The sequence below is a fragment of the Eupeodes corollae genome, chromosome 1 (genome assembly GCF_945859685.1).
Source record: "Eupeodes corollae chromosome 1, idEupCoro1.1, whole genome shotgun sequence".
Taxonomy (NCBI): Eukaryota; Metazoa; Arthropoda; class Insecta; order Diptera; family Syrphidae; genus Eupeodes; species Eupeodes corollae.
Window position 1 is genome coordinate 20,709,828 of NC_079147.1, and position 26,862 is coordinate 20,736,689.

The 26,862-nt window shown below is 37.0% G+C and overlaps 2 protein-coding genes and 1 long non-coding RNA gene across 3 annotated transcripts; all 3 read right to left on the bottom strand.

Annotated features, from left to right (window-relative positions):
* Positions 1 to 1,791: 1,791 nt before the first annotated feature.
* Positions 1,792 to 5,067, bottom strand: LOC129949569 (uncharacterized). The gene has a single exon (XM_056061151.1). The coding sequence runs from the start codon at positions 5,065 to 5,067 to the stop codon at positions 1,792 to 1,794; it is 3,276 nt and encodes a 1,091-aa protein (XP_055917126.1).
* LOC129949646 (uncharacterized) lies at positions 4,836 to 8,372 on the bottom strand. Its single transcript, XM_056061264.1, has 3 exons — positions 7,830 to 8,372; positions 7,481 to 7,762; positions 4,836 to 7,423 (listed from the first exon to the last, which is right to left on the bottom strand). The coding sequence occupies exon 3, from the start codon at positions 6,339 to 6,341 to the stop codon at positions 5,184 to 5,186; it is 1,158 nt and encodes a 385-aa protein (XP_055917239.1). The 5' UTR covers positions 6,342 to 7,423; positions 7,481 to 7,762; positions 7,830 to 8,372; the 3' UTR covers positions 4,836 to 5,183.
* Positions 8,373 to 8,399: 27 nt separating this feature from the next.
* Positions 8,400 to 9,967, bottom strand: LOC129942333 (uncharacterized). The gene is made up of 3 exons (XR_008781019.1): positions 9,267 to 9,967; positions 9,116 to 9,196; positions 8,400 to 9,050 (listed from the first exon to the last, which is right to left on the bottom strand). It is a non-coding gene; the product is annotated as an uncharacterized LOC129942333 (long non-coding RNA).
* Between the last annotated feature and the right edge of the window lie 16,895 nt (positions 9,968 to 26,862).

Consider the following 26,862-nt stretch of genomic DNA (forward strand, 5'->3'; position numbering starts at 1 on the left):
GTGAAAAAAATGGACTGAACGTAATTACTCCATGTTTGCGCTGAAAACTTAAGAAGGAATGTAGTCTGTACCTTCTAGCCACCAATAACATTCCTTCATTATCATCATAAACATGTCCTTATCTATCTATCTGCATAAAGCTAAGCACGCAAGTGAACTATTCTATGGTCGTTTTAGACATCTACCTGTACTACACAACCAATAGGCGATCGCCTTACAATTTAAACATTCATGGTCTGCCTCTTTCTTATCTTATTTATTTTCCATCCTGGTTCTTCTAATATGAAGTTACAATAAAGCTATCTAAAGGAAAAAAGCTTTTAAGGAACAAGTTGAATCTATATGAATCGCATTGTACCTTTATAGGTAATAGAAACCATTTTTCATATACAAAGATCGTACACAAGTAAAACAAGACTTATGAATGTAAATAAAAACAAATATCGGTAAAAGATCCTAAACAGCTGACGTAAGCATGCAAAAGTTTGTTTCATCCCCTTATTAGATACAATATTAAGCCATTTTGTTTGTTATATATAATGAAAAAAACACGTTGGTTAATCTTCACAGACTTCTTTATTACAAGTAAGGTTAAGTATTCATTATAATAGATATAGGTATTTACATTTGGTATAATACATAAGTTGGTATAAGTTGGTAATACTGACTGTAAGTTTTACATACATATTTGATACATAGATGGCAATAAATAAAATAGGGCATTGTGGGGTAATTTTGATATAAAAATAACACCCCCACTATATCAAGATTACAATTCAATAATACCTAATTTTTCAATAAAATCATAATGTTTCTGAGTGCATAAACTTTTTTATAATAAATCAGCGGGCATATCAGCTGTAGGCAAATAACTAATTTCAATTATTTTGTTTGCAACAGTTTCTCTTACAAAATGATGTCTTACATCTATATGTTTAGATCTATTATGAAAGATAGGATTCACCGCCAACTTCTGTGCACTCTGATTGTCATTATACAATTTTATAATACATGTTTTTTGTGTTATTTCAATGAGTAAATTTCTTAAATATATAGCTTCTTTAGATGCTTCAGATATAGCCATATATTCGGCTTCAGTACTCGATAAGGCAACTGTTTTTTGCTTTCTACTTTCCCACGAAATTGCAGAATTATTTAACTTGAAACAATAACCAGTATATGACTTCCTATCTACTGTGTTACTTGCCCAATCGGCATCTACAAATCCTTCCAAATCTGCATTTCCGTTTACATATTTTAATCCAAAATTTTTAGTTTTTTGTAAATATCTTAATATTCGTTTAGCATAATTCCAATGTATTTCTGTAAAACAATTATTAAATTGACTTAAATAACTTACTGAAAAAGCAATGTCTGGCCTGGTCAAAACAGATAAGTACATTAGGCTGCCAATAAGTTGTTGGTATGGAAATTTAGATTCACATTTATCTCCTTTAGATATATCTAATTTTGCCTCCATTGGAGTTAAAGCAATCTTGGAATCAGACATATTAAATCTATTCAACAACTCATGCACATACTGTTCCTGATCTAATGTTATAACACCTTGTTTTTTATCAATAATAACTCTCATTCCTAGACATTGTTTCACTTGACCTAAGTCTTTTATATTAAACTAGCGAAACCCTCGCCCGCTTCGCAGGGCGAATACACAAAAGAAACTTGCGAAATTTTCCCATGTATCAATTTTCAGTAAAACTCATCCACAATCAATTTCTTACAATAATTTATTTTCAAATAAAAAGGTCGAAAATGAAAATACTTTAAAAATTAACTTAATGCTCTTTGATAAACAACGTTTTTAGTTTTTCCATCTTTTGTGTTTATAAATAATGCAGAGGGTTTACCACAACGTGAACAACCAACATACAATTGTCCATGCGAGAAAACAGGTTGCTCCAAATCTAAGCCACAAATATTCAAAGTCTGACCTTGAGCTTTATTAATGGTTATAGCGAAGGCAAGACGGACAGGAAATTGAAGCCGTTTAAATTCAAATGGCATATCTGATGGAATCATTGGAATTCGGGGGATTAGAACGTTTTCGCCTCTATATTTACCACTCAGAATAGTTGCTTCAATTAAATTGGCCATCAGTTTTTTCACGGAAAGTCTGGTGCCATTACAAAGCCGTGGTTGATTTATATTTCGGAGCATTATTATCGGTGCTCCCTCTTTCAATGCCAAATAATGCGATGGCAAGCCTGGCAAATCAAGTGAGTTCAAAAATTCAGTAGGATAGTTCACTACCTCATCTTCATTTATTATCGTATCCACTGATTTGTATGCAAAAAATTGGCCATCTATTTCTTGCAAAATACTTGCATTTAAATCGCTCACGTCTTTATTTTTTCCTGCCAATATTGCGCGTTCGCTCAACCAATCATGATTCCTGTAGTTCTGCAATATATTTGGAAACACACGTTGAACCAGCTCCTTTTTCGATTGAGTGATATTACAAAAATTGCTTGGTAATGTTATTAATCCGGTTGATTTATCTACTGCAACTTTACCATTCCCAATTTCCAAAAGTTGTTTTGAAAATTCAGCTGCAGAAGGATCATTTTGCAATTGTACACGTACATTTTGATTAAGACGCAATGTTTTAACATATTTCCACAAAACTGAAGACTTCAAACATGCGTTTAGCTCATCAGCAGCAGTAGATCGTGGAATGACAGGTAAAGTTTGCCTAAAATCACCTGATAACAATATAAAGGCGCCACCAAAAAGTCTTTCATTTCCTCGAAGATCTTGCATGGTTCGATTTAATGCTTCTAATGATCTTTTGTGAGCCATTGTACATTCGTCCCATACGATTATCTTAGACTGCTGCAAAACTTTTGCCATTGCCGACGTTTTGGAAATGTTGCACGTAGGAGATTCAATCGTTGTTATATTCAAAGGCAATTTAAATGCAGAATGCGCAGTTCGACCACCGTCTAATAAGGTAGCAGCAATTCCAGATGAAGCAACTGCAAAAGCAATTTTATTATCCGATCGTATGGTTGCCAGAATCAATGACAGCAAAAATGTTTTTCCAGTGCCTCCTGGTGCATCAATAAAGTAAAATCCACCTTCTTCATTGTTCACACCTTCCATGATTTTGTCATAAGCATATTTCTGTTGACTATTCAATTGTGGAACTTTTAACTGCACAAATGTTCTCAATTGATTACGATCATATTGTTGTTCACGATGCATTTCTTGATTAATAACATCATGAACTACACGATTAGGCGCTATCATTCCTAACTGCACTAATATTCTGTTTGCAATCATTATACACATGTCTTCAATCAAAATCAAAGCTTCGTTATGCATTTCCGGTGTGATTTCTAATTCAGGATTTGAAACTGAACGTCGCACTCGAAGTAAAATGTCTTCCGTCATGTCATCACGAAATTTATGCCATATTTCAAGTGGATTTGATGGACTGCATGTAGATATTATAATTGCAAATAATGTTCGTATTTGATGTGGAGATGATGAAATTACGGAATCAGCAAGTGTAGCTTCCCAATGCATATCATCTTCAAGTAGATTCAAACGCTGGCATGCTTGCCGATAAGTCGCACACAATTCACCATTGACTGTTCTTAAATCTTCAAATGACGTAGGACCACGAACGTTAATCAATAATAAACGCAAATAAAAACATTCATCCTGATTTGGATGAACGGTATACACACGACCCAATGCTTCTGTAGAAAATACATTTGGATGGCCTCGTACTGGTTGCCCTTGTTTCCGTCTTTGAAAAACTTTCGCAGATTCATTCCATGTGAAATATCGTGGCACTTCAGAATACAATAACGTTTTAGCAAATTCGTCATTTCTGCACAGATCAAAAAATGAAGTCAACGTTGTTTTCGGTGGCTGTTCTGCTCGTTGCGCCGCATTCTCAGGGGTGAAGTACACACGTTGACCATTCTGAAGATGAACTGCCAAGTGCAGTACAGTTGGATACCTTTCGTGTATTGCAAATGAAAAAATTCGCCATATTGCTTCATTTGTACTAATATAACGGCCTAATTGATATGAAGTGATTTCATCACTTTTATCCCCAGCAATTCCAAAATAGGCCAAATCACTTCCTTTGTTAACATATTTGCATATGTACTTGATAGATTTTACTGAGTTACAATACTCAACATTTATATGAGCACCAAAAGTTTTGGACAATAGCGGCGAATATGGAACGATCCAACGATTGTCAATTTTAATGTCTTGATTTTTGCATTTCACCATAACTGTTTCGCCATCATCTTTAGGTGAACGCCTACGATATAACGGATAACCATCATTACCAGAAATTGTTTCCGCTATTAATGCTCTTGGGTACCGTTTTGTGCATTTTCCTTCAGCCATGCACGGTGAGTTGACATTTAATGCCCCACATGGTCCATGAATCATGTGCTTCGTAACTGATTCAAACAGTCCTGGATCAATGATTGGATTAGGAATTTCGGCTGATATTACGCTATCAATTTCATTTGGCGTAATTTTATCAACTAACCAAACCAAAATATGTACATGCGGAAGTCCTCTTTTCTGCCATTCCACAGAATACATCCAACATTGAACTTTTCCAAACACTTGTTGTTTGACAATAAAATCCATAAGCGTTTTCAATTTTTGCTTGAACACACGCGCAACAATATCGTGGCGATCAGAAGCACTTTGACCATGAAACATATATTGCTTTATTTCATTCCATTGAGGATTACAGGTGAATGTAATAAATAAATCGGGTCGATGATAATGCCGAACGTACGTCATTGCGTCTTGCGCGTACTCGTGCATGTGTCGTGGACTTCCAGTATATGTTGCTGGTAATATTGTCATTTGGCCAATATCGTTGATATTCCCATCATTCTGAATTGCATCGCGCAAATGAATATATTGTTCGGATTTTAACTTTTTCTGATTAAATCGAATAAAATTCAATCGTTCAGACTCAATTTTAGCGTAAACATCAACTATAAATTGGTTGCAAAGCCTTCTACAATTCAATATATGATTAATTTCGTTCAGCCGAACCATTAATCTGTACGAATAATAGTTCATCGCACTAACTTTTTTTGCTATTTCCAAGCCTGAAATAAATGCGAATATTAAGTATCAATAATTCACAAAATGTGTGATGCATTTTATTGTAACTAACCAGTTAAACGATGTTTCATCTTAATATTGAAATGATAACCATCCTCGCCTTGCCAAAACAAAATTGGGTACTGCAACGCATCATAACAACGATGAGTTTCCGAAACATGCACAACACTTTGATCTCGACGATGAAGTACAATATCTCGACTGCTCGCTCCTTCATCCACAATTAATACGGCAACTTCATCAATTGTTGGTGCGTTTAACCTTCCAGCATGAATTCCACCAGGTGCTTTATCGGCCCGAATAACAATTCTATGAGAATCCGAAGGCATTTGATCAAGGGCAGTTTGAAATAATTTGATCAAACAATTTTCATCGTGAAAAAACTGCTGCAATCTTTCAATTATTCCTCTTCTCAATGCATTACCATCATTTGGATTTTGTGACACCACACAACGCCGTTCAATTTCAACATCTGAATTTCCCATGAAATATATTTGCAAAAAGGAATGATTGGAATCCAAACATGGTAATAACGATCCAATTCGATGATAGATTTGACCTTGAATCTGCATACATGAAACATTTGATGCAATCTCACGATAGAACTCATTGTTAGTGTCGTGTTCAGTAATTACCTTAAAAGTCATGAATCCATCTCTGATTATATTTGAGGCGCCGAAAGACGTCATTTGGAAACATGAATTGTACTGCTGTATTTTAGACAAAAAATGATTCGATTCTGGAGTCAAACCAGAAACTAATGACCTCAAAGGCTCAGGAGGAGGATTCAAAACAGGCAATTTTACTTGTCCATTTGCACAACACATTCCAGGAGTTTCCGATGGAAATTTAAATGCATTGCACTGTTCGCAGACGTTAGTCATAGTTCCGATTGAAAGGCATGGAAGAGAACAATAGTCAACTTCACTATCATAATTGAAAGCAGCACGCATTACTCGCTGATTAATATTGTCATTGGCACGACTTCTAACAGCGCGATTGCGACTCATTCTCGCTCGATCCGAAGAATTACTCGCGACTCGTTCTTCGTTTGTTTGAGCAGAACGCGATCTCGATTGACGCTCTCTTTGCTGTTCAAGTCTCACTTCACGTTCCGCTTCAGATTCACCTGCTATAGCAGATGCAACTCGTCTTGCATTATGAGTACGACGACCAATATTGGCGCCACGTCTCGGTCGCGGCATAATTATAACTATACACAAAAATAAAACACATCAACTCACAGTCGAAACTAAATTTTAATTCCTATTTATTCAATTACCAAAATCCAAGAAAAAATATGTTTATTGACGATGAAAAATAGCAGATATATGAGATAACACTTGCACGCTCACTCAAATTCCCATTGGAATGCCCAATCGGTGCAGAACATTGATACGCTTAATTTGCCGGTACGCACACAACAACACAAACGAAGTTAACATGGTCCAGTATTAGTGCAAGACCAACGGTACTCGCAAAAATACATAGACACGTTTGCTGTAATTCTCAGTTCTACATTATTTGCCAATACACAACAAATGCTGCTCGTATCACAACATAGAAACGTGATTTGAAAACATTGTTGGTTGTACACAAATACTGGTATGCCTTGCCATCGGTTGTGCTGATCTGCTGTGTATAAACACGAAAGAGAAACAGAGAACAAATTAAACACAACAAACGCGTCTATGTATTTTTGCGAGCACATTGGTTGAGCACAAATACTGATATGCGTTGCTTTCGGTTATACTATTCAGCTGTAAATTAACAAAAGAATCAGAGAAACACATGATAATTGTTTACAGTTACGGCAAAAACATCAATCATTTGGCGCCAACAATTTTGCTTCACATAAAATCAACACACTTCACGAAATAACATTTACAACACACAATATTTGATTGTTGCTTTATTTGAAATCAATATTCATAAATCATTTTAATAAAATACAAATATAACTGTATTTCAATTCTAAATTAAATTAGAGAGACATCGTTTTGTCCATCGTTTTGGTTCATTAATTTGGTTCCGTCAAGGAATTTGGTTTAACAAAGAATGATTTAAAAGCAAAAAAATTGAATAACTAAATGCAGCTTACAAAAATTGCAGCGCACAATAAATTGTTAATTTTTGACACCAACTTTGTTAACCTTTGACAATGGTCTACGTTGTAACCATTCAGGCAGAATTAATTTCTGATCGATGATGACCACTTGCCCAGTAATGACAAAGCACATCAAAACATCAAGATCCATTCGGTCTTCATACAGTGCTTGGTATACACCTAAAGAACGAAACTTTCAAAACACGTTCAAATTACTTGCAAATAAATTATACTTACGCTTGGCTTTAAAAAAAGAAACGCCTTCGTTCTTGAAGAATCCAATCATATTCTTTATGCGCAATCCATTTTCCTTCCGTATTTTCGCCTGCATTTTATTCGAATTCACAATTGAATCGCTGGCATTCGAAGCACTTGATAAATTAACATTTTGCGATGAGGACAATTCCACCATTGATAAGTTCAAATTTCGCAAAGAATCTGTCTTTGACGAATTAACATTTTGCGATGATGGTAACTCCACCAATGATGAGCTCAATTTTTGCGAAGAGATTAAATCATCTACAGACAAACAAAAAAAAAAACCGAATAATTTTGAATAAAAATATGAACTTCAGATAGGTTTTACCAACTAAATCTTCGTTAAAATCCAATGGTTCACTATTCCAATCTGAAATAAATTCACTTTTTAATTAAAACAAAAAGAACAAACCATAAAGAATTTTATTACCGAATTCTAACGCCATTCCAACTTTTTGCGGCGTCGAAGTTCCGTGTGCACTTCCAATATTCATCTCATCATTTGCCTGATTTTCTTCATTTTTGGCTGAATCGTTCGCGTCATCACCCAAACCAATGATTTTATAGACTTCTGCGATAGTAACTTGTTCGTCTTTTTCTTGATTCGCTGCGGTTTGCTGCTCATCACTTTTAAACGCTTCCATATTTTCTGTCATACGTAACACTGTTTTGGACTTGACACACGCCAGCAGAAAATCTAATTATTCGGCGTCTACTCTAAGAAATGATTGTGCACAACCAACGATGTTCACAAAAATACACAGACGCGATTGCTGTGTTTTCACTGCTACTCTGTTTCTCATTCGTGCTAATACACAGCACAATGCCACAATCGAAAGCAACGCACACCAGTATTAGTGCACAGCCAACGATTTTTTTTACTGTTACCCCAGTAGGAAATTTCAAAAAATTCATCGGTGAATCACCAACTTATTCCTTGGTGAATGGAAGCTACACCCCATGAAAACATGGTGAAAACATCAGTGAAATTAACATGGGGATTGGATTGGCGTTCACCAAGTTGTGAATTTCATGGTGACTGTTCAGTGAGGAAATCACCAAGCAAGTTCATTTGGTGTATTCCAAAGTGAATTGTAGTTGATGAAAAATACCGCGAATTCACACCGGGGAAATCACTGGGTTAGTGGAGTTGCTGATATACTTGTGTACTTTACATTGGTGAAAAATGAGATGAATGTTCACCAAGGAATTCACTTTGCAAAATTGAACGCCTTTTTCATAAATGAATATTGACCAGTGGTTTCCTTAGGGAAGCCAATGTAACTCATTCACTAATGCAAATTGACCTGGTGAAAAATTTCGTGAATGTGCATAAATGAAGTCAATCATGTTTTTATTATGGAATTATTTTTTACTCATACCTAAATCTTTCGATACAAATATTTAAAAAAAAAACAGTCATGTAAATTTTTATGATTTTATTGAAAAAAAATGCTGCCAATGTGCAGATCCCATTTTTTAGGTGCTCCGTGGTGACACACAAACGTTTAGTGTCCGCTCTCATTTCGTCTATCATATCTTGTTGATTCTATACAAAATGTAAAGCAGATATATAGAAATTTAATTTAATAAAATAATAATAGTTATAATTACCGTTTTCTTAAAAATTCGCCTTGGCTGCTTTGTGGGAAAAAATTCAATGGAGTCCATTGCCGACTGTTTAGATCCGGAAGCCTTTAGAAAAAGAGCAAAAAAATAGGACTAGATAATTGTAGAAAGGGATTTGTAATTTAAATAAAATTACCTGAATATTTTCCTTGTCCATTTGAACACAATTACCTACCAATTTACCTAAATATTCACTTTTTTACGCTTATAATTTATTTTATAAACTCTTTTTAATAATTTTAAGCTTTACTCACTTGTTGACACTATGAACAATGGAATTCAACTGAAAAACAGTTTCTCGAAAAAACAACAATGCTTTCAAAACAAATCACTTACCCCGAACACTGTGCGTTGTTTTTGGAAATAACTTTGGTTCTAAGCAAACCAGGCTGAGGATCGCGAATCGAAGTTTTATGATATGTAAAAAACCCGAACATTGCAATCCTTCAACCATGCGTCGCCATCACCGTCGGTTGTTGTTGTTGGAAATAACTTTGTTTCTCGAAGCAAACCAGGCTGACGAACGGGAACGGCAATTTTTTATTGTATGTAAAAAACCCGAGCATTGAAATTCTAAAACTGAAGCCAATCTCCGTATTATTCAGTGGCAGGTAGAGAAGAAAAAGGCAAATATAAACAAAAACAAAACACCCATCTCGTGCTTCATATCGGGAATGAAATATTTTACAAGGAAAAAGATAGGGTGGATTGTATAATCATAGGAAAAACGCAATGCCTTTCAGTAAGGATTTCATTGCATGCTATTCCTCAATGATTCGAGTAGCTGATTTCCTTGGCGATTTCACACAAAATTTTCATTGGTGAGCAAATTTCCTACTGGGACTCTGCTGTTTTTCATTCGTACTAATACCATTGAGTTTGTATACATAGAGGAACCACGCTAGCTTGCGTTAAGGCGTCGGTAGATGTCACCAAGTGAATAAAATCGACATTTGAAATTTTTGGGGGAATGCTTTCCACAGAAATTTGACTTAAAAAAAGGCAGCAGAAAAGAGAAACAGGAAAAACGTCATGGGTATGGAGAAATGTACAGGAAAACTGTTGCTTTGAAATTTCAAATGTCGATTTATTTACTTGGTGACACCTATCGACGTCTTAACGCAAGCTAGCGTGGTTCCTCTATGTATACAAACTCAAAGCTAATACACAACACAATGCAACGCTTGCAAAATCGAAACGCGTTTACTTTGATTCCTCTGTTTTCCGTTATGCAAAAATAATGCACAAAAATAATTTTTTTTAAATTAAATTTTTTTAAATTATTATTTCACACAAACCTTCTACAGGCAAATAATGAAAACATACCAAAAAATCAAGCAAATCGGACTTCACGTTCGCATGTTATAAACGTACAAACGAACAATTCATTTTTATATATATAGATTTAGTATTCAAAACATTTTTCAAATTATTTGTTTCACTTGAATTATTTGAGAAAATAAAAAAATCATCAACATATAATGCCACAATAGTTTTAGAATCTTTTTCAATTTTTGTAAATAAACATGGTTCTAATTTAGACTTTTTATAACCTAATGATTCAAGATTCTCGTCTACCTTTTTATACCACGCTCTTGAGGACTGTTTAAGGCCATATATGGCTTTTTTTAATTTTAAAACCTTTTTGGAACTTGAAACTTCAAAACCTTCCGGCTTATACATATATACATCTTCCTCAAGAACACCATTTAAGAAGGCAGTTTTTACATCTAAATGTCTTATGTCAAAATCTAGTTTAGTTGATAAAGCAAATAATAATCTTAAAGTTGAATGCCGAACTACTGGCGAAAACGTCTCATCAAAATCAATACCTGGTTTTTGGGTATACCCCTTCGCCACCAATCGTGCTCTAAAGCGAATCTCGTTCTGACAGTCTACTTTCTTTTTGAAGACCCATTTACACTGCACAATTGTAGCATCTGTAGGTGCATCCACCAGCTCCCAAGCATCGTTTTCGTCGAAAGACATCAACTCGTCTTTCATCGCTCGCATCCAATTTTCCTTATCTGGTCCATTCATAGCTTCACTCAACGTTATGCAGCCACCTGTGCCTGGAGAATTTACAACACACATATTTGTATAACCAAAACGTTCAGGTTCACGCCTCGTTCTAGTTGGTCGTATTTCATCTGTAATAGTTGCAGGTTCCGGGATCTCAGAGGAATCTTCTGAATCGCTTGCGTCATTCGGTGAATGCTGTGGCGTATTGAAATTATAAGCATCTTCTTCCTCCTGCTCTTCGTGTTGGAGTAATGCATCGTCTTCAAGCTTGACATCAGATTTGTTGTTTTTTGGTTCTAAGTCCCCCACTGAAACTGAATTTTCTTCGTTCGGGATTTGTTTTTCGTCAATGTATACGTTTGCAGTTTCTTCAACAGCAGCTTCCATTATGATAACATCTCTGCTTGTAGTAACTTTGTTGTTTTGGAGATTGTATACTCTGTATCCTTTAACACTTTCTGAGTATCCAACAAGGATGTGCTTTTTGGCTTTCTTGTCCCATTTAAGTCTCGTTTCTTTTGGAACGTGCACCATCACACAGCTACCGAAAATCCTCAGATTACTCACATCTGGTTTACAGCCAGTCCAAAGCTCAAACGGGGTCTTATCTTCTTGACCAGATGAAATTGACCTGTTCCTCAAGTACACTGACGTGTTGACGGCCTCCGCCCAAAATCTCTTCTCAAGCTTGGCATCAAAGAGCAAACATCTTGCCTTCTCTACGACGGTACGGTTGAGCCTTTCACAAAGCCCATTTTGTTCTGGAGTGTACGGGTTGGTTTTCTGATGAATAATCCCTATGCTCCTCAAGAAAGCATCGAATTCCTTGCCACAGAATTCACCACCATTATCCGTTCTAAGCACCTTAATCCGTCTACTCTTCTGGTTTTCAACCATTACCTTGAATTCTTTGAAACAATTGAACACTTCGCTTTTAGATTTTAAAAAGTAAACAAATGCCATGCGACTATAATCATCTACAAGGAGAAGAAAATAGATCGATCCCCTGATGGACTTTGTCTCCATTGGACCGCATACATCTCCATGTATTACATCTAGTACGTTAGGACTCCTAGTACCAACATGGGAAAATGGCAACCTTGACTGTTTTCCCTCACAGCACACCGCGCATGTCATCTTACTTATGCAGGCCTTGCTCGAGTATGACATACCTTCAACAGCCCCGCTCTTCATCTTATTCATATCTACTGTGTTTATATGTCCTAATCGTCTATGCCAGGTCTCGGCAGTAGCCACAGTCGAAGTTAATAAGCAATTATAAGAGCTGATATTTAGTTTGTACACACCATTTGATAAATTAGCTGAAGCAACAAGCTCATTTTGCTGGTTGTAAATATAACAAGCATCACATCTAAAACTAACTTTGTTTCCATTCTTTATCAGCTGACTAACTGATAACAGGTTGGTTGTAAGTGATGGAACACACAAAACGTCACGCACAGTGATATCGTAAGAGCATTCATTGCCTATAGTGGTAATTTTGACATCTCCAGCACACAACACTTGTACCTTTGATTCATTCGCAACAATTATCTCTCGCATGTGACTCTGATAAGAGGGATTCTCAATCCAGTCTTTATTTGCAGTCATGTGCGCGCTAGCACCGGAGTCGACGTACCAATCGTGCTTACTAAATCTTCCACTTAGAAACACAGCGCTAAAAGCATTGGACTGTTTTCGTTTGCCGTCTGCGAACGAAGAATTTGGACATTGACTCTTGAAGTGCCCTGTTTGCTTGCACTTATAGCATTTTATTATTTTGGTGTTCGAATTGCTGAATGAGTCGTTCTTTCCAGTCTTCTTACCCCGCTGCTGCCAGCCTCTACTCGCAAAAGCACCACCCTTAGCCCCACCGCTTTCTGGTTCCATATCCAAGAGCTTTGTTTTTATGGAATCCGTGGTGTAAGTTGTTCCAGAGTGTTCTAGCGCCATTATCATTGGAGCAAATCGTTCTGGCAGGCCTGCTAACATCAATGCAGCTATCCACTCATCATTGATATCGAACCCAGTACCTCTTAGCTTCTGTCCAGTCTCGATGATTTGAGTGACGTAGCTGGTCATAGAATCAGAGTTCTCAAGTCGAATTGAAATGAGATTTCGCAATAAACTGATCCTTCGAGAAAAACCTGAGTCATCGAACATGGTTTTTAATTTTTACCAGAGATCTATGGATTTATTAGCATCTTTAATGTGAACATATAATGAAGGATCAATTGTTAAAATTAATTTGGCCTTAGCTTTTGCATCATCGGCGACCCCAACAGCCTTCCCAACTGTGATGCAGTCTAGCATTCCTTCTAAGATAAGAAAATTCTCGGCAGCAAAAGCCCACTCATCGTAATTCTCGCGTCCCTTTAGCTTAGGAACGTTTAATGCGTAATTAGTAGCCATTCTTGTGAAACTCAACTTTAATTATTTTATTTAATCAAAAAAATTGGGTCTGGGCCCATAACCTAATGAAAAAAACACGTTGGTTAATCTTCACAGACTTCTTTATTACAAGTAAGGTTAAGTATTCATTATAATAGATATAGGTATTTACATTTGGTATAATACATAAGTTGGTATAAGTTGGTAATACTGACTGTAAGTTTTACATACATATTTGATACATAGATGGCAATAAATAAAATAGGGTATTGTGGGGTAATTTTGATATAAAAATAACAATATAAAGAGCGTTGATATAAATAAAACAAAAACAAATTCAACTACCTTCATATGGAAGCTCTTTATGTGAAAACATATACGAGGTTAGACTCAAATAAAATGAAGGAAATTGTGTTGACTTTTTGGGTCGAAAATTAAATATCTCCCTTATTCTGCTGGCTGTTTATGGGAATGGGAATAATATTTTTCTCTCGCTCCCGCTGAATTTCTCCACTTTCGATACTAACGCCATGCCAACGACTCGGCATCTGGTCGCCCTAAAAGTTTCTGCTCATGAGAGTACTATGGTTTTCATATACAAAGATCGCGCGGTTTTTTTGACAATTCAAATGGCATTTATATCTTTGAAGCCAAACTTATTTTACAGGTATATTTTTAAATCTCATAAAAGTACTTTTTTAAACAGACTCTTTGCATACAGGAGCAAGTTCGTGCGACCCAGTCGTGCATTTTATTATTAATTATCTCCAACTTCTAATGCAATACATACAAGACGATAGTACTCTTAGCTTTCCATATTCGTTTTTAGACTGAAATCCCTCTTCTTCGGATGTAGAACTGCAACGACGAATATGATAAGCTCATTAAATTCGACCTAAATAGAATTGTTCAGTGAGGAATAAGAAACCGCGTGGAATTTAGTGCTTCGACAATTCAATGCGAGATATTTGTAGTCCCGATAACATTACCCACCTCGATATTCCTTAGGCGATGCAGAAAATGTTTCACTCCTTCTGATCTTTCTATTATCTATAACGGTAAAAGAGGGCGAGACAAGAAGCTTTTCGACGATGTTCAAGCGAAAAAAGCGAACGTATTGAACGTAGAGCATTTAGGATCATTTCGTTTTTTCGCTTGAACATATTCGAAAAGCTTCTTGTCTCGCCGTTATTTTATAAGTGTATCCCCTAGAGAAAAAGTCATGTGCATTCCCATACTTAAACAGTTCAACCTTAATACTCGCGCTCCTAGGAATGCTCATCAGTATACCCTCGGGTCCAACTTCGGTCGTACTGTCAGATACAGAGATTCTTTCTTTTGCCGTACTACGCGAATGTTGAATATCTTACCACATTCTGTCTTTCCTATTCATTGCAATATTCAGGAATTCAAAACCAATTTGCACAGACATCTCCTTTTCTAACCCTCTCTCCTTTTAATATTGCTCACAATGTGTATCTGCATAACAAGGGTTGTAATATCCATTGAGTGTTATCTTATCATAGAAAAAAGCTTATCTCATATATAAAAAGAGAATGGGATGCGACCCACACAGATAACTTTCCATCCCGTCTGCCGATTTGCCTTCGTTAATAGTTTGTCTAGATTTTATTGTTTATGAAAAAAAGGACCGTTGTGTTTTTATATAAAAATTACTGAATATCGAAAACAATATTTTCTGTGATATAAAATAAGTTTGAAGCCAATATTTCAAAGTTTTGAAAAAATATTTGAGTCGAAAAACAATTTTTACCAACTTTTGTTAATTTTTTTTTCGGTTTTAAATTTTTGTAAAAAAAACTGTCAATTCGATTTTTTTCAAAATTTCACTGAATGTTGACAACAATATTTTTTTGAAGATAGATGTAAATTAAAGCCAATATCTCAAAGTTTTGAAAAGATATTTCAGTCGAAAATCAATTTTTACCAACTTTTAATATTTTTTTCTTAGTTATTTATTTTTTTGTAAAAAAAACTGTCAATTCGATTTTTCTTAACATTTTTCAGAATGTTGAAAACAATATTTCTTATAAGATATTGGAATCGATATTCAATTTTTACCAACTTTGAGTAATGTTTTTTTTAGATTTTTATTTTTTATAAAAAAAACTGTCTATTCGATTTTTCTCAAAATTGTATCAGATGTCAAAAACATTATTCTTTGTTCCACAAAATTGTTTTGGAGATGAAATCATATTTTAGTAGTCAAATTTTGGAGGTGACAGATTTTTTTTCAGTTTTTTTATTTATAAAAAAAAACCGTTACATGGATTTTTTTCAAAAAATATATTTCGTTGATATCACGTTACAATATATTATATAAAATTTAAATCAAGTCTCTAGCGTTTTTGGTTCGTAAGATATTTAGGGTTAACCAAAATTTTCACCTTTTTTTCAAACTGCTATGGTAAAAAAACCACCCACGCAATTTTCTTGAGAGCCCTTTCTGCATCTTTCTGCCTTATTATCTGTGTAACAAAATTTATTTGAAGTCGATATCTCTTTTGGTTCTTGAGCTATGGAAGACGAAAAAAACGTCGCGAACGTACGAACGTACGTACACACGCACGCACAAACATCTTTCTAAAAATCTTTTATTTCGACTCTAGGGACCTTGAAACGTTGAGAAATGTCAAAATTTTCAATTTGACAAATCGGACCCATTACAATAACTTCCTAGTTAAAAAGACAAAAATCTAAGGCTATACACTAAGGGGGCGTATTACGTACCGAGTTTTATTAACATTCAATTCGAACTTATAGCATGATTAATTTTGGTAGAACGGTGGGATTTGAAATACGAACAAACAAAGAACACGTCAACTTTATATTTACATTTGAAATTTTTTTCTTTGCAAAATGTATTAAAATCACACTAAAAATATACATTTTTATAAAAGGAACCGAGTTACCAAGCAGCCTGAGTATTAATTTTGTGAATGATTTCATCGAAGGCTTTACGAATTCGAATTCGTTTAGAGTTTAAGGCACAAATTCCGCAAGATTCCATGTTCTAGATCTGTCTCTTAAGAAGCCGGCATTAATAGAAATAGATCTACAATTCAAATAGAGGAAGGAAGAAGCAGATAAAGCAGCAAATATTTCGATCTAAAGATTTAATTCGTACTCGTACATCTCCTCGTTTTTCATCTAGTAAATACTGAGTGTGAACTTTACAAATATAAACCAAACCATCAATGTATTTGTTGATGACTACAGAAATTAATTAGTAGTACAGGGTGGGGCGTGGTTTTTTTCTGTGTATAGAAGTAAATTTAAAGTTTTAATTGTTTTTAAAAACGAAATCTCACCGTTTTCATCAATGCACTGAGATAGTCGGAATTTGAAATTGTTTTCCACTTTTTCCAGAATATCTGTGCTTATGTCGGCAATAGCAGCACGAATATTATTTTTAAGATGACGAAGGGTCTTTTGTCGACCAGTGTATAACAACGATTAAGGTAGCCCCACAGGAAAAAATTACGTGGGGTTAAATCTGGCGATCGTGCTGGCCACTGAAGATCGCTTTTAAGAGAGATGATCCGTTCGGGGAAGTCTTTACGCAAAATATTCAATAACCTTCTTGCCGTGTGAGCTGTGGCGCCATCCAATTGAAACCACACTTCCCCTACATTCAATTCTTTAAGTTTGGGCAAAAAAAAAAATCCACAATCATGCTAACAAAATGTTCAGAACTGATCGTAACTGCCCTTTCGTTTTCTTCAAAGAATAATGGCTCAATAATGCCGATTCTGGATATTGCACACTAATCAGTGGCACGTTCTGTATACAGAGGCTACTTATAAAGTTCTCTCAGGTTAGTGGGTCTCCAATTTCGCATGTTTTGTTTGTTCACACATCCTGAAATATGGAAATGTGCCTCGTCACTAAAGAATAAAAGGACGAACTGTGGCAGGTTTTCAAGGAGGGCTTAATTTTTTCGAGCAACATAATCGCGTGGATTAAGTTGTTGCAAGACTGTCAATTTGTGTGGGTGAAAATTCAGTTCCTCATGAAGAATTCGTCTCACTGTGCGACTAGAAATCCCTAAAGCAGCCGAATGTTTGTGTGCAGATCGCATAGGGGATTTCAAAATCACCGCCCTTACCCTATCGATGTTTTCTGGCGACATGACGGTGCTGGAAGGTACATTATGTTGCTTCTGCAGTGTATCCATGAACGTGTCCACCCACAAACAAATCGATTTCCGATCAGGGACACGACCTGAGGGTGCGATATTGAAGTTTCTAAAAGCACGGTGAATTGCGATGATCGAAAGGATGAAAGAAAATTTGGCCTCCACGGCGAACGTGCGCTCTTGCTTTGTCCATTGCATTGTTGACTTTGAACTAGTCATAACGAAAACCTTAGATAACGTGCTTTCGAACAAGCCATAAACCAACGCTCTACTATTAATAGCCGTTCTGTTGCGAGAGTTTTAGGTCAGGAAGTAACCACGCCCCACCAGTATAATAAATTAGTTTTCGCCAATCTAATGGCCAATTTCTTCACAAAGTTCTAAAAACGTTTTTAAACTCGACCTCCTATATTTCAAACTAAGTTTTGAAAATATTTAGAACTCGGGAATTTCTTCATTTCAAAAAATTCGTACGAAACTTCAAACTTTGTAAAACTTTATTTTATTCGTTTTTATTTCAGGTAGAACAAATAAAACCTTAAGTAACACTTAACCCGGATCAAGGTGCTAAAAATGCTCGCCATTTGCCATCCCTTTTCATTCCGTAGAAAGGAAATCAACAAACCTCCATGATGCATTAACAGATGCCTACAAGATTTATATTTTCAAACTTTCACTAAGTGAATTTAGATCGGTTACATTTCCCTTCTCTATATTTTCCTTTATCCCGAAAGTATAATTGAAATAATTCCTAGTGCTCCAATTATTGAGCACCTAAATGGCACTCACGAAAATAAGTCGCGTAGATATAGGTATACAAACGGAAATAAGTAATTCCTCAAGTTCATAAGTGCCTTGTCGCGTCTTTTTTCCATGTTATCTGATTCAGACATTTTGCCAAAGCCAACATAATCAAAAGTTCATAAAATAATTCTACCCCTCAAGGACATTGTCAAGTCGGCGGCGGTGTTGGCGTTGGCGGTAGCGACGGGAAGGTGGTGTATGATGGTAAGCCACGAGTAAAAACATCTTTCACCTTTTGGTTGTCTGTTGTCGCACGTAGCTTTTTGGTTTGGGTGACCAAACTTAAGACATGACATTTTATTTTCCTTCATTCCATCAGTTTGTCCTTTTATTTCCATTCGAATTCATTTTATTTCGGAATCAAGTCTCCGTTCGCACAGCGACAAGACGACGTTCGCAGGACTAAGGACTTCTCGTATAAATTATACGAATCTTTATAAAATATACTTTCTATCTCTGCCTAGGTAAGTAATAGGTATACACCGTTCTTCATCGTCAGCGCTTGTAGTGCCATCGCCTTCTGGGAGGATTTTTATTTTATTCGTCCTGATGGTTTTGCTGCGTTGGTGTACCTATCAAAATTGGGATCTTTGCTGCTTCTTAATTCTCCGAAGTAATTTCAAGGATACTGACTGCACTCTTATACATATACATTCTGATGATGGCAAGAGGTTGGGAATGAGGCTGAAGGTGTGCTTCTGCTTCTGCTATTGACGTCGCGACGATGGTGGGTAGTGGCGGTGCGGTGGTAGACGAGTCCTTGATGATAAAAAGTAAACTGAGCGTATTTAATTTAATTTCGAGCGTCTTGATTTCACTTGTGGAGAAATGTTGCGCGTGTGGGTTTAAGCACGATTCGATGGGGTTGGGGTGGTTTCTGGTACGAGTGCCGAATTACTGTAACGTCCTGGTCGTCTTCCTAATGCCTCCTTCCGTTATTTTTCCTTTTTTTCAAACATTCACTGTGCAAATGTATACAAATGTATTTAAATGCGATTTCAAGATGTTTGCCATTAATTCAAAGATGGAATGTTAAACGAAAAGGAGCTTAGTGTTGCCTTTCCACCTTGATACTGTTTGATTTCGTTTATATTTATTTTCTGTTGTTCCAAAGAAGTGAAGACGGCTTTTTGCCGCTCACTCGCATCCTTCCCCAATTTTACAACAACAACAAATAAAAAGGAAGGAAGAAATAAAAAGAAACAAAAATTATAAGAAAACGTAAATCTGAAGGTAATAACGTTGCAATTTCAAGCGGAAACGATTTTTTCCTTCTTAAAGAGAATCGCACTGTTTCAGAAGGATAGGAAGTTGGTGGGGGTTGGGGAGGGGTTCGAGTGCGGAATGGGGAACACTGATGATGGTAGGTTATAACAAGTAATAAGTATTACTTTATTATTTTTTGTTTTGTAAAATGGTTGTTTGTTTTTGTCAGGAGGTTTTTATTTTTGCGCTATGATTAATTTTTTATTACATTTTTGTTGTCTGTGTTTTCGGTACATTTCACCGAAGTTCTGAGAACAGCGATTATAAAAGTAAAGAAGATGGATGAATTTTTAAAATAGGAAGGATTCCAAAATAATAAAGGGGAGAACGTTTCATTTGTAGTTTAAAAGAAGTTATGATCAAATATCAGTCCTAGAAAACTCCATTTTCCTTTCTGAGAATCACTGCGTTTTTGGGTAAAATCAACAAATATTGTAATGACCGATTGTTGAATTGTCTTAAAATCTAAAAACAAAATAGAATCTCCATACCTGAGTAAGCCCGAAATTGAGCTCAAGCTTAAACTGATGGGCCAAGTTTTTTAGGTCTAGAATGCAACTGTTGCAACATCCCTCTATTCCTTTAACTGCACGCTTCTCATGTTCACTATTTTCCCATCTAAGAAACCAGTATTCTTTTTCTTCTTTTGGGCGTAGAACTCGTGAGCAGTTATGGACCTTCTGTGCAGAACCGATTTTTAAGCCTGTTGCGTACTTGGGTACACTTGGCTACATTCGCTGTCAAACTAGTTGTTTCGATTTGGTGATCGTGTGAAACCTACCACTCCAGAGGCTGCATCTCTGATGGCTGAGAGACAATGTTGCCACTGGTGTTCAAAACTTAATGGAGGGAACCCTTTAAAAGGTTGTTAAATACGCCATCGGACATATCAATCTCTTACGATTTAGCTTAACGTCGAATCTTCTCACAATGCTTGCTTTTTTGGCTTGGATAGAGATATCCTTAGCCGTATAACTTGGCTACAACGAGGTAGTTGTTCGAAGCAATTTTATCCCATCCAAAATATTCAGATATCATGCATACTAGAGAAGTGTCAGCGTCACTTCGATCGCAATGGTCAATCTGGTTGACACTTGATTGATCACGAGATTTTCGTGCCCCCCTGTGGATATCTAAAAGTGTAAAGTGCATGTTAGTTCCCCGAGCTTGTGCCGTGCGGGCTGTATTTCACGATGGTCAAAGATGCCTTCTCTTCCTAGCTTGTCGTTCAAATCTCCTAATTTTTTGTATCATAGCCATAGGGCATTGCTCATATGTCCAAGATCTCGAAGAATATGTCTTTGATGTCTTCATCTTTCTCCACTGTTGGGATATGCGCATATATGAGGCTTTTGTTGGCGAACTAAGCCTTGTCGTGATGCGCTCGCTTGCACACTTTTGAAACTCAAGACTTTTTGCCTGAGTCTAGTTCCAACAATAAATCCAGACCCAAATAAACGTTGCCTCTGTTCTCGTCTTTTACTTTACGTTTGTCCGGTTCATCCCATCGCACTGCTTGGATATCGGTAATATCTGTCTTGCAGCAGTTAAGAGCTTCGGCTTCACTTGATCTATTAAGGGACCTAACATTCCACGTACAGATCCGGAGTTCCTTGTCCTTATTTGGTTTGCTTGGTTTGTCATCAGTAAATCCGTCCGAATCCAAGGCTTGTTTGTGTTTCGCAACTAAAATTTTTTTACATCAACGGGAAGTTACCCCGAAAGCACTGCCCCGAACCTGGAATGCCAGGTCCTCAGTATTACTCCAAGTACTTTGAGCCGGATAAACAGCTCCTTACAGGCCTGGCCTCCGAATATGTCGTGAAGGCCCTAACTATACTTAATGAACACCTAAGTAGTTCAACGAAACTAAAACTGTAGACGACACCTTTGATTCCATCTCGGGAATTATTTCGCTGCCTTATGAATAAGGAGACGTGTCTTAGTGAAAACACCTCTCCTCCCCTCGAACAGCTTTTCAATGGGATTAGAACCCAATCTCCAGCTGAGTTACTAAGCACCCGATGTTCACCGTAGGAAGGTGAGAGTAGGAGTTGATTTGGGTTTTGAGAAAAGCCTGTGGACGCTTGATTCTTGAATGGACATGTCTTCAATTTGAACAACTTTTTGTATCATAGAGTTATTAAAAACGGATTTTCATATGAATATTGAAAACATTTCAACAAGAATTCGAAGGTTTACTTTTATTTCCTGAGCTTCAAGTTAAAAGGTCTGGTCAACCAAAATTGTCTTAACTTAGTTTTCTATTAACATCAAGAGTCAACTTATGTACACCTTATTAAAATTCTGATTAAAGGTTAGTGATGATAATTTACTAAATAATGAATTAGACAATGTTCAATATGTGAACAAATATCAGAACTACATATATCCTCTTCTCAATTGATGCAGACGGAAGAAAGTTCTAAATAGTTTTTATTTTTTAAATTTCTGTGTTCAGATTTATTCTCCTTCGCACAAATGACAATGTCTTCAGCTGAAGTTATTCAGTTTTAAAAGTAGTTTCTTAGTAACTAGGAAACATTTAAATGTGATGCAATAACGGATTATGTAAAGTGCATCGAATATTTTCTTGGCATTGTTTAACAAGACATAGGCTTTCTAACAATTATTGTAAATACCTTTGTTTCTATGCATTTCAAGGGGAAGTAACAGTTTTTGATGCTGTTGTCAAAGATTTCTTCTTTTGAATTTTGAAAAGTTTTTGAATATTAAATTGGATCATGTTTCGTTTCAGCATTTGCTAGATTGAAAATTATTATTCTTCAATCTACACTACAAAGTAAATCGCTAAGCTAATTAATAGGTGTATTTGGACTTTGCTAAACTAATTGTTTCCAAACTTGCAAACAAATACCAGTCATTTTTACCTCCTTAATCATCAATCAAATTTCTAAAAAATTAAAAATCCACAGAAGCAAAAACTAATGCAAATGCTCGGAGCATGGCTCGTGTGTTTCGGACTAATTAATGTTTGGCAGGTGAACGAGAGAGGGGAGAAAGGTGCTTCCAGACGTGAGTGGACGAATTCTCGAGATTTAATCAACGCTGGCGTCTACAGTTCCAGTATGGTTGAACTACTTAGTGCACAACTTATAGGGCTTCTTCGACATATTATGAGCCCAGGCCTGTAAGAAGCGGTTTATCCGGCTTTCCTTCCTTGGAGTTATACTAAGGGTCTGGCAATCCAGATTGGGGGTTGTACCGTCGGGTTGACTTCCTGGCCACGTAAAAAATACTTTTAGTTGCGAAACACCAACAAGCCTCGGATACGGACGGATTCACTGTCCTGAACTGCTGCAAGGCAGAAGTGCGAAGGGATGGACCGGGCAAACGCAAACTAAGAGACTGCGATGTATACTACGGTGACTGCTACCAAGAACAAAGACAGCGTCTATTTGGGTGTGGATTTGTTGTTGGAATTTGACTCAGACAAAAAGTCTGTTTCAACAGTGTGAGCGAGCCCATCACGACAATCCGCATCAAGGCTAAATTCACCAACATAACCCTAATATGCGTGCATGCCCCAACAGAGGAGAAAGATGAAGACACCATAGACATATTCTACGACTTCTTGGACAAGACTAATTATTATGCTAGATGGCACAATCAGTAGATACAGCTTGCATGACACCACCTCCGACAACGGATTCAGGCTGATCGATTTCGCTCTTGGGCGAGACGTTCTGGTAGCTAGTACGCAGTTCACGCATCTTAATATCCACAAGGGGACATGGAAATCTCCTGATCAATCAACCGTCAACCAGATTGACCACATTGCGATCGACACACGACAAATCTCCAGTATACAGGATATCTGAACATTCCTCGTTATAGCCAAGGTACGGATATCCCGATCTAAGCCAAAACAATTAAGTACTGTGAAGATTCGACGTAACACGGCTACAATCGCAAAATACTGCCATGTCCTTTTCCGATCGAGTCTCTTATAACCTCTTAAGGAGTCCAATGCTGCCTGCATTAAGCATTGAAACCAGTGGCAACATTGCCTTGCAGCCATCAGAGATGACGCCTCTAAAGTGCTAGGTTTCACACGGCCACTACAGCGAAACCCCTGGTTTGACGATAAATGCCGGCAAGCGCACGCAGCGAAAAAACAGGCATACAAAAAGGCGCTGCACAAAAGGACTAGAGCTTCTCGCGAGCTCTACGAGCAGAGAAGGAGAGAGGAACAACGGATTCATTCTTAGATGGAAAAAAAGAGAGCATGAGAAGCTCGCGATCGAGGAGATAGAGGGATGTCACAACAGGAATGAAGTTCGTAAATTTTACCAAAAGGTACAAAAAAACCTCCCAAGGGTACCAGCCACGAACCGAAGCCTGTGAAGACGATCAGAGGAACATCGTAGTAGAACCGCAGTCGATTTTGAGAATATGGAACGATCACTTCTCCAAATTATATAACAGCGATGACGAACCGAATTCCGCTGTAAGGGAGATAGAACCACTTAACGTAGCCGACGCAGATCAACAATTCCGCCTACCCGACCTTGACAAAGTGAAGATAGCTATATCTAAACTGAAGTCAAACAAAGCTGCTGGAACTGACTGCATCGCTGCCGAGCTACTCGAAGCAGCAGGCGATTACTTGGTAGGGAGCATGCACCAACCCATCTGCAAAATATGGTTGGAAGAAAGCATGCCCGATGAGTGGAATCTCAGCATAGTGTGCCCGATACATAAGAAAGGAGACCCTCTAAACTGCGCCAACTACAGAGAAATCAGTCTCCTTAACATTGCGTATAAGATCCTCTCTGCCGTATTATGTGAACGTCTGCAGCCATTCGTCAACAACCTGATTGGTCCTTATCAGTGTGGCTTCAGACCAGGAAAGTCCATTATCGACCAAATATTCACACTACGGCAGATCTTGGAAAAAACCCAGGAGCTTCAAATCGATACCCACCATCTCTTTATCGATTTTAAAGCCGCGTATGACAGCATCTATAGGGAAGAGCTCTACCGAGCAATGTCTAGTTTTGGCATCCCTGTCAAACTTATCCGTTTGTGCAGAATGACGATGGAGAATGCACGCTGCTCTATCAAGGTAGGAAAAGATCTTACCGATGCATTTGATGTCAAAAAGGGTTTTAGACAAGGCGATGCACTGTCATGCGACTTCTTCAACATCGTTCTGGAAAGAATTGTGCAAAACTCAATCGTCAACACTAGAGGCACAATCTTCCAAAAGTCCATCCAATTACTCGGATACGCAGATGATATTTACATAATTGGAAGATCAAAGCGTGAGCGTGGAGCGTTTTTGAGCATTGCGACGGAAGCGAAGAAGATGGGTTTAGAGGTCAATGAGGGTAATGAGGGCAATACCAAGTATATGCTGTCATCAAAAAAGGACATTAAATAACAACGTGCTGGACAAAACATCACCATAGACAGCTATAACTTTAAGGTAGTTAAGGACATTGTCTCATTTATGGCGCTGAGGCCAGGACCCTTTCAAAGAAAGATTAGATCGTCTTAGGATGCTTCGAGAGAAAATGTCTTCAAATGATTTTTGGTCCCGTACGCATAGTTGGAGAATGGAGGAGAATATATAACGACGAACTGTACGGGCTGCACAGCGACACTGATCAAGTTAGCAGAATTAAAGTCCAACGGCTTAGATGGAGAGGTCATGTAGAGCGAATGGACATCAACGCTCCAGCCCGGAAGGTCTTCGAATCCGATCCCGAGGGACGCGCCCGCCGCAGTAGAGGAAGACCGCGACTCAGGTGGCGCACCCAGGTGGGAGACTATCTCAACCAACTTGGCGTGCGAAACTGGAGACAGCTAGCTAGGGACCAAGTTGGCCTAAGACGCATGTTGGTTGAGGCCCAGGTCCGCCCCGGACTGTAGCGCCACCTTAAGTTAGTAAGGTGAATTGGGGTTAATGTTGTTTTTTTAAGAATGTTTGTTTCTTTTTCTATGTGGCAGTTTAGTTTCGTCTATAGGGATCATACACTGCACAAACTGTTTTTGCAAACGAATGTATTTTGTTGTCTTAAGAATGTTTGTGGAAACTGTTTGAGTAGTGTTTAGCGATGATGCGTGTTTGTGCAAGCGGTTTGAACAAACACGTTTGTGTGGTGTGTATTGAATTTTGCTCAAACCGATGCCAATTTTCATAGAGTTGACAAGGGGAACAAATTTTTTGGACAAAAAATTCCTTTTTTTTGTTTTTTTTCTGTGTGTGGCGAAACTATGTTTGCTCAAACACACACCCCCTCATTGGCCCTATTAGTTTTTTATAAGTTGACTTTGAATTGTTGATGTTTCCTTTGATGCCAACAATGGAAGTAGAAACGTTCGTTGCTTGCTCTTGACTTGGCACTACAAACTTATTTAATTTTTCAAATGTTATCAAATACATAAATCAAATGATTTTTTCAAATGTTGTGCCTCTTCACAAATGAATGTCGGAAAGAATGGATAAGCCTCAAAAAACTGATACTACTGGAAATCTAGGTTTTTCATCTCATCAATATTGGGTCTTTAAATCAATAAAAGTATCACGTTCTTCAATAAAATAATGTAGATTTTAGTTTCATGTACATAGTTGAACTTTTAATATTTTTAAAAATTATTTTCTCTCCCGTCTTGAGGAAAATTGTTTTGATATTTTTACAAAGGCAATGTTTAAAGGCGTTTAGCATCTCATAACGAAGCCCCCACGCGACGTTTTCATATTTTATAGCCCATTTCATAATTATGGCGTTCCTTTGACCCAAAAAAGAAAAAGGTATATTAATATTTAACTTCATTGCTACCACGCAATTTTGCTGACACATTCAGATAAAAACTATTAAGCCAAACTTTAAAACAATCCAAAATTTATTGACGCATATAAACCGCACTATTAAATATCAACGTTAATAGACCATCATCATCAAATAAGCCCAATGCCACTTGCTTTCGAAGTGATAGGTATAGTTTTGATACCTTTTCAAAATTTGTCCCCAAAACACAAATTGTCATCTTAAAACTGTGTTCACCATTGATATAAATACACCACATAACCTTTACTCCTTTCGATACACATTACATTATA

Excerpts from the sequence above, each read along its gene's own strand:
- LOC129949646 (XM_056061264.1), bottom strand. The coding sequence starts at position 6,341 with ATGCCGCGACCGAGACGTGGCGCCAATATTGGTCGTCGTACTCATAAT.
- LOC129949569 (XM_056061151.1), bottom strand. The coding sequence starts at position 5,067 with ATGGTTCGGCTGAACGAAATTAATCATATATTGAATTGTAGAAGGCTT.